General features: G+C 42.3%; 1 protein-coding gene across 1 annotated transcript in view; it reads left to right on the top strand.

The window, feature by feature from the left end:
* Window positions 1–2528: 2528 nt before the first annotated feature.
* Window positions 2529–8394, top strand: part of DSCC1 (DNA replication and sister chromatid cohesion 1) — a 12859-nt gene continuing 6993 nt past the window's right edge. The window contains exons 1-3 of the mRNA XM_009995363.1: window positions 2529–2719; window positions 4438–4606; window positions 7389–7517. Of these exons, the coding sequence (XP_009993665.1) occupies window positions 2550–2719; window positions 4438–4606; window positions 7389–7517 (468 nt within the window). The 5' untranslated portion in view covers window positions 2529–2549. The remainder of the gene's footprint in view (window positions 2720–4437; window positions 4607–7388; window positions 7518–8394) is intronic.

Genomic DNA, 8394 nt, shown 5'->3' with positions numbered 1-8394 from the left:
TTCCACCCCTGCTTGTACCATGATGCTCCTGAACTTGACAGTTTCAGTCCACCACACTAGCCCAAAGTGAAAATGGTACTCTTTTCTGCTGCAGCAACTCTAGAGCAAATACATAATCTCACAGGATTATTATAAAATACTTTCAGGATCCTACAAAGCTCCCTTATCATGACATGCATTTCCTCATAAACTGACAGCATTGCTGATAGATCAGCTTCTCCTCTCTTTCTCTACAATCCAAATTCATTAAACAATTCATCTGCGTTTCAAGAAACTGACTTTATAAATTCCCACACAAATCAGGGTTTGCCGGTTAGGTCACTGGTCTAAAGCATTCTCAGTGAAAACAGAAGCATAACAGAAGTTGTTTCCTGACAAATGAGCCATGTTTCCTAGAGATTTATGTCCACGTTTTTGCTGATAGGCCAGTTGGCTGCTGCCTCTCAGAATGGATTAAAGTTGCTTTCCGCTAAGTAGAGGCTCCAAAATATTGTCCAGCCACTGATTTCCGCAAAACCTGTAGGAATTCTACCTGCCAAATTTGCCAGAACTTGCCCAGCAATTTCCAGAGTGGTGAGGGTCAGGCAGAAAAAGATGGCAGGCAGCACAAGTGTATATTTTTCAGCTCCTTAGGAAACAAGATAAAAAGCATCTACAACCAGAACTACAGGGATAAACAAAACTCGTTTAAAAAATTAATAGCTAGTATAAATGTTGGACTCAGTCTCAAATGTTCCTGACCACAGATCAGTGCCAACTCCTGAATAATGTTCAGTTATTTTGTTCCCATTGGTTTTCAGTTATGTAGCAGAGTTCTTGAGATACAAACTACATGAAGCTATGCCTTGGATTCACTTCCTCAGCTATGTCAGAATCTCTTTTTATGTCACAGACAGAAGCACCAAGCATGCAAGGTCATTAGAAAATAGTACAAATTAAAGTATAAATTAAAACCAGGATAACGAAGCTGCTATTTAAACAGTAACTGTTATAAATGCTGTGTGACCATTTACTTAAGAGAATAGTGATTTCTAGTTTAGCTTAGAGGTCTGCAGGAACAGATTTACATTAATGCAAAATGTCACAGTGTGAAATAAGACTGTACATACCAGTTTGCACCTACGCGATAATAGGAGCTAACCAAAGCCAAAGTGCCTCACGTTTCCTGTGTACACAATGATTATATTTCCACCTTCCAGTAACTGAAATAAAACATGAAAATATAATAGATGGCCGAGTCTTTGAACAAGCCAATGTGCATGTGATAGAGGTAACTGCCTCATTACTTCAGTCAAAGTTTTCTCCAAGGTCAATTGTCTCAGATAAAGGACCTTCTGAAAGCAGAAGATGCCTGACCCTGTCATGAATAACAACAGTTACTCTCTGCTGGGCTGGATACTGAACCAGGCCAGTTCTGTCCCGCCAGCTCCTGCTTCTGGTTCCAACGTGAACATGGTACAATCTCTTTGTCTGGGCCATTTGGTGCAGGCTCATACCAAGCACAGAGACTCTGCAAGCAGATATACACAACTTAAGAGCACAAAGTAATTACTTGTTAGCTAATGCTAACAGCATTAACAGTAATGCTAACAGCAGGCAGCTAGGCCAAGTGTTAACATGCTTCACAGCAAAACCTTGGTGAACCTCTGGGGAGCCAGGAGTACTGGATGAGCCAGGAACGAGTCATCCTGTGCTGCTCCCTGCAGAGGACTTGACTCCCAGTGGTACTGAGCTGCTCTCTCTGTGAGACTCTGCTTTTATTTATTATTATGGTATAAGGAGGTCAACAGACGTCATTTTAACCTCTGAGCTGTGGACTGTTTCCATTGCAATATCTGAAGTTGCCTATGGTTTTTACTCCTCTCTGTCATGGCTTTAGCTCAAGCACTTCCTCATAGCTTTCTCAAGCAGATAAAGCCCAGCTGGGCCTGCAGGGGAGTTGATCCCCTTAGGAAGTTGATCACCTTAGGAAGGTGCTGTCACCTTCCTAAGGGATCATTTGGCGGTAAGAGCCAGTAGATACTGTCCTGAGGTGAGACTGTCCCCACAGCTGTTGTGACAGACGGAGCGGGGGTTGCAGGCACCACTGGTTGCCACCTGCAGCTGTCTTACCCCATGTTCTCCCAGCCACAGCCAGGCCCTCTAATGGCAGATAAGCCAGCCTCCCTCCTCCACCCTTGTTCTCATGCTCTGGTGTCAAGGCAATACGCAGAGGGTGCTCCCTCAGTCAGGGCTGGGCAGAGACCTCCCTATATGTGGCTTGGTTTTGTTTTATTTTATACGTATGTTTTATTTAGGGCATTTTATGGATTTTTTATTATTTTTTTTGACATTTTAGTGGTATAGAGGTTTTATCGCAGCCGGGCGGGAACCCCCAGCCACTGAGGACCAGCATTTCCCGCAGTATTACCCCAAAGCGTTGCTGCCCGCCCCGGCAGCGCCGGCCGAGCTCACGGCCGTTAACCAGAGAATCAAGCAACCCGCGGGGCGCCGCCCGCGCCGCTGCCCGCCCCGTCCCGCCCGGCGCGGCTTTCGGCGGGGCCGGCGCCATGAGGAGCCGCGCCGAGGTGGACGCGACGTTGCAGACGGCCAAGCTGAACCCGGCGGAGCTGCTGCCGGTCGTACATTGCCTCAGCTTCGGCCCGCAGGCGGGCGCCGGCGAGTGCTGCCTGCTGCAGCTGGAGCCGGGCCTGTGCGCCGAGCTGGAGGCGGGACGCAGGTACGGGCGGGCGGGGGGTGTCGGGCCCTGGGGACATCCCCCCGCGCTGTCGCCACCCGGAGCAGCCGGGGCAGAGGCGGCTCCTGCCGTCGGCCCGGCGCTCGCTGCTCATTAGTGCCTGACGTGGCTCTTACACCTTCCCCCCCAGCCCCCCGTTCTTTTATTCCTCTAATATGGTTTGCATGAAAATGTGTCTGTCCCTTAAACCTGGAACTAAAACAAACAAACAAACAGCACCGATAAAAAGCTGTTGTGTTTGTTTTGTTGTGTTTTTTGTTGTTTTTTTTTCCTTGCGTATGAAAAAGTTGCTTCTGGACAGACCCCAGGCGAGTTTCTTGTCAGGCACATGAATGTCGATGCCTAAAAATGTGGGGTTAGGAAAGAAGGTGACGTCTTTAAAAGAATCCTGCTGATGGGACAATTTCCCACGGGAGCACGTGAGGTTGGGTGGGTGACAGGAGGTCCGAACCCGCAGGTGAGGGCAAGGTAGCTGGGGCGGGACTTTTTAAAAGGACGTGTGACAACAGGATGAGGGGTCATGGCTTTAAACTGGAAGAGGGGAGATTTAGGTTAGACACGAGGAAGAATTTCTTCAGTGTGAGGGTGGTGAGACGCTAGAACAGTTTGCCCACAGAGGTTGTGAATGCCTGCTCCTTGGAAGTGTTCAGGGGCAGGCTGGATGGGGCTTTGAGCAGCCTGGTCAAGGGGCAGGTGTCCCGGCCCATGCAGGGGAGGTTGGAACTAGGTGATCTTAAAGGTCCCTTCTAACCCAAACCATGCTATGATTCTGTCTGTTACTAAGCCTGCCCATACTCAGTTGCAGTGTTGATAAACTGTCAAGGTTTAGAGGCCTGAAGACCCCTTGGAGCACAACTGATCTTTGTTCAAGCCTGCAAGTTTGGAGATGAGTAGCATTTTCATTAAGTTGAATCTGAGCAGTTAATTTAGTGTAGCCTGAGGGGAACTGAATGTCCTCCTGTTGTTGTCCTGCCTCTGTTACCACAGCCTCACCAACGATTTCCATTTAAAGTATGTGAGATGAGGAGAGGGGTTTGCATTGATTGTTCATACTGAAATGCTCTAGAAGATGTTTCATTCCTGCTTGAAATTACTTGCAAGAAAATGTGTGTATTTTTTAGAAGGAATTTTTCTGAAGGGCACTGCATAATACAAGTTTCTGTTTGCTTGCTTGTTTCACAGTGGGCTAGTTTCAGTCTTCATTAAGAATCAAATAAAGTATTTCAGTTGAAAGGGACCTACAGCAACCATCTATCTAGTAGTCCCTGTCCAGTTCAGGGCTGACCATGTTAAAGCATGTTATTAAAGAACAATTCTGGTTGTAATCTCTATTCTAAGATTAGTGAATTAGTTCAGACTTTAAGCATCATCTTAAAATATTTTAGGGTGTGTTGTGTGAAAAGGCAGGTGAGGAGGTTCAAATGTGACCTGCATAAAAACCTTGAATACTGGTCTTTCTGAGTGGGAATACTCAAGAAGGTGAGGAAAAATACAGTGTTAAGATATTTTTTATTTAATTGACAATAACATCTTTATATTTTGGTATTCTGTGACTGCTTCTATCACAAAGAACTGCAGTTTATAACTTCTTCACCGATGTATGAATGTGAAAAAAAAACAAACACGTTTAATAGGTTTTCGTCCTGAAATAGAGGTAAAAATGCATCTTTATTTTGGCATTTTGATATTTTTTTTTCTAGCCTAGTGATCCGTGGTGAAAAGCATGAACAAGCAGTGTTGTGCAGCAAAGATAAAACTTACGATATGAAAATAGCAGATACCTCAAATATGCTGCTGTTTATTCCTGGCTGCAAAACTCCAGAACAGCTGAATGCAGATCAAGCATCTTGTAATATTATTCATTCGCAGGTATGTCTTTCTGGGTTTTTGTTTGTTTACTTTAATTCTCTACTTTCTTATTCTCTGTAATTTCTTGCATTTGATCCAAGATGCATTCGTGAAACCCGTCTGGAATTCAGTTGCCTAAACATAGGTTTCTAATGCCATTTTAGAATCCTTGTGGTATTGGTCTAGCTGTGAGCTGCCACTGCAGAAGGACATGAGAGTCCTATAGGTTCTTTGTACATTGAACAGCCCCAGGAGGGTGTCTTTATAAATAAGCTTTATACACAGGGGGCATGTTACACCTTCAGGTGTTCGCAGCGGCTCTAGTGCCCCTCTTTAGGCAACTGAACTTCATCCATAATGTATGAGAATTATTGTTTCTAAGAAGTTAAAACTTTGGTTTATTTTCAGTGGATAGTAATTACTTGTGGTAGGTATTAAAAGTTTTCAAAGAAAATCTTATTTCTCAGTGTTAGCAGCTGTTTTTAAAATAAGTTGTTTGCAAATTGATTTCTAGGAGTGGTTTCCCCAAAAGGCAGATGATACCATGTCATGCCTGAATATTATATTTTAAACACAGAAATTTATTTAAAGGTGACTCTCTTTCAACTAGCATCTAGTTAGGCAAATACTACTGCTAGGTCACTGTTTACTGTAATGAATATAATGACATCATTGTTGAGTAATCCTGCTTGTCCTTAGATGAACATAATAATCAAAACAGCATATTTTTTTCTGTGAAGTCAACAGTTCAGCTAATAGAAAAAGTTAATTCAAACTAAAGTGGATTAGTGAGAAAGTAATGTTCTTCCATTTTCTTTTTTTTGCTATGTTTAATGATCTCACTAGTCCTCTGAAAACACACAGGTCCACATAATGTAAATCACAGAATCATAAAATGCTTTAGACCAGGTTGCTTAAAGTCCCGTCCAACCTGTCCTTGAAGACTTACAGGGATGGTGCATCCACAGCTTCTCTGGGCAACCAGTTCCAGTGTCTCACCAACCCCAAACTGAGGATTTCTTCCTCATGTCTAACCTAAATCCACCGACTTCCAGTTTAAAACCATGACTTCTGATCCTATTGTTACAGGCCCTTGTAAAAAGCCCCTCCCCAGCTTTCCTGTAGCCCCTTCACATTACTGGAAGGGTGCTCTAAGGTCTCCCCAGAGCCTTCTCTTCTCCAGGCTGAACAGCCCCAACTCATTCAGCCTGTCTTCATAAGAGAGGTGCTCCAGCCCTCAGATCATCTTCATGACCCTCCTCTGGACTTGCTCCAGCAGCTCTGTGTCCTTCCTGTACTGGGGTGTCCAGAACTGGACACAGAACTCCAGATGGGGTCTGTGATTTGCTTAGGAATTCATTTTAGATATTTATTTCTGACAGCTTTCCTAATGTTTTCAAAATGTTTTCATGGTGTATTGACACTGCAAATTGTGAAACATAGCATAAGACACTTGATTCAATATTTTTGGGCTTTGCTGCTCTTCTCCTGCAGTCTGAGTACTGCTCTTTGTACCACTTGAAAGGCTAATACAGCCAAAGAACCTACCATTTTATTCACCTCACACAGACCAGCTCCAGTAATGACCTTTGGATTATAAATTAGAATTGTTTATTTTCTTTTCTACACAGAGTACCTTATTGTTCATTACTCAGTTTGTCAGAAAAGAACTTTGCAGAAAAATAAACCTAACACTTAGGTAAAAGCTATTTGACATGGAGGGAAAAAAAAAGCTTAGAAGTTTATCGGGAAGTCAGTATTTACCCAAATTCTGTGCTAAGCAAGCTGCAGAATAGTTAGATTAAAAACTGAGAGCTTTCTCTGTATTAGAATTTAGGTAGGACTTCTACATATAGGTGGTTTGCTTAAAGTGGATTTAAATGGAGTATTATTTTTGAGTTTTGTGGTTTTGTTTTTTAAAGGATGACCTTAACAAAAACAAACAAATAAACCCAAAACAACAACAACAACAAAGCAGCCAGGTAAAGCATTTAGGGTATTTTGAAGGACTATTTGGAGGCTTTTTCATGGAGGTTTTTTTACAAGGGGCTCAGTGGTTGGGTCAAGAGCCATGAACTTCAAGCGTGTTCTGCCTCTGCCTTTCTGTACCCCCTTCTGTTGGTTTGTTAAATAGCAGAAACAACTGAAAGGCCTTCAATAGTCTGTCCTCTTCAAGGAACCTTCTAGGAAGACCAAGCTGTATGTCATGGAATACCTCAGGATTATTCTGAAGGTAAAGTTTTATTAGGGTAGTGTTGAAACAGTTACACCTGAGCTTCCTGTTGCACACTTCTAATGTGTGTGTTGAATCAGTGTAAGGACCAGAGCTGTCTTGTTAGTTGTGTGAAAGTGTAGCTTACTGTCTTGTTCCTGTCTGTTTTACTTGAGTTTAGTGATATGATGATTCACTAAGGTGTAAAAAGACCAAGTAGATTCTAAGCATGGGAAGAAGGGGAGAAGATGGAAACAGGATAATACAGGATAGGTTTTATGGTAGTAATATAACTGAGTATTAAAAGGAAAGGAAATGCTGATGAGGACTGTGCTGGAATATATCCCATGATTATATTCCATCACAGGAATATATCCCATTATGATATTCAATCATTTGCATATAGAGATCAGCTGCTCTCTGTCATATGCACTATGAACATATTTTTATCCACCACCAGTGGATTTTTTACCCTATTAATAAATTCTTGTTCTCAGTGACTAGAGTAATACTTTTTCTGATAGTTTTTGGTAAGGTGCTTTGAATCCAAATGGTAGATTAATATAAAGAGTCTCTGCTTTTTTCTTGTAGATTGCTGGCTTCTCCAATAACTACTGGGAATTAAGAAGATGCCGACCTAAACTGAAGAAACTGAGGAAGCTTTTAATGGAAGATCCGTATGAAGGGCCAGATAGTCAGAAAAATCAAAGATTTTCAAAGGTAAATCAGCTATGTAAATTACTTTCTTGTAAGTGGTAATGAGAAAATTAAAGTTAAGGTGCATTCTTAACCAGAGAATTGCCTTCCTCCCATGTTTAACAGTGATTATTTGAGTTAATTTTTTAAGCCTGCTATTCTAAACAACTTGGTAAGTATTAGCACTTCCACTGAGTAGCAGGTAAGCAACCCTTTTGATTTTTTCAGTAAAAAGGGGAAAAGGAAGGACACTGAAAGAGACTGGAGATTTCCCTTTTCATAGGGGGGAGTTTCTTGGAGATAGTCTTCAGGACCTCTTCTAAATTCTTGGACAGTTATGACTATCAAGGTATAATTTAGCCTTTCCTTCTTCTTTGGGGCTGTCATCTATGACATGTCATGTAGGAGGTCAGAGAACACCTGTGTGAAACTCACTTGCCTATCAGTAATTTATGATGATGGGGAGAAGCAGGGAGTTGCAGAGAATGACAAGGATGGTATGAGCCAGAGAATAAAACTGAAGGGAAAACACAAATAAAATAATGTTCTGCTCTAGGAAATCCAGTTGAGCACCTAAGTAGTAATGGAGAGACTTGGACTCTGTAGCATATGATCTCAGATAAAAGGCTGATAAAAATCCTGAGGTTTTGTTAGCTTGGTTGGTTTTTCTTAGGACTCTAAAAAACAGAAATGGTGGCTCCAAAGTATTTTACACTGAGGCTTAGTTGAAGCTGATACCAACAAACCATCTGTGTGTGTTTGGATGTACAAACATAGATGCTACTTTTCTCTCATACAGGGATATGCTGCCTCTCTCTCTGTCTGAATGATTAACAGTAATTTCTGGTCAGTTTTAGAATCTTTCCCCCAGCATTGCCTTCTCCCATCTACTCTGGTCAAG

This window comes from Chaetura pelagica, unplaced genomic scaffold (genome assembly GCF_000747805.2).
Source record: "Chaetura pelagica isolate M959 unplaced genomic scaffold, ChaPel_1.0 scaffold53, whole genome shotgun sequence".
NCBI classification, from domain to species: Eukaryota; Metazoa; Chordata; class Aves; order Apodiformes; family Apodidae; genus Chaetura; species Chaetura pelagica.
This window is presented reverse-complemented; position numbering and strand designations above follow the sequence as displayed.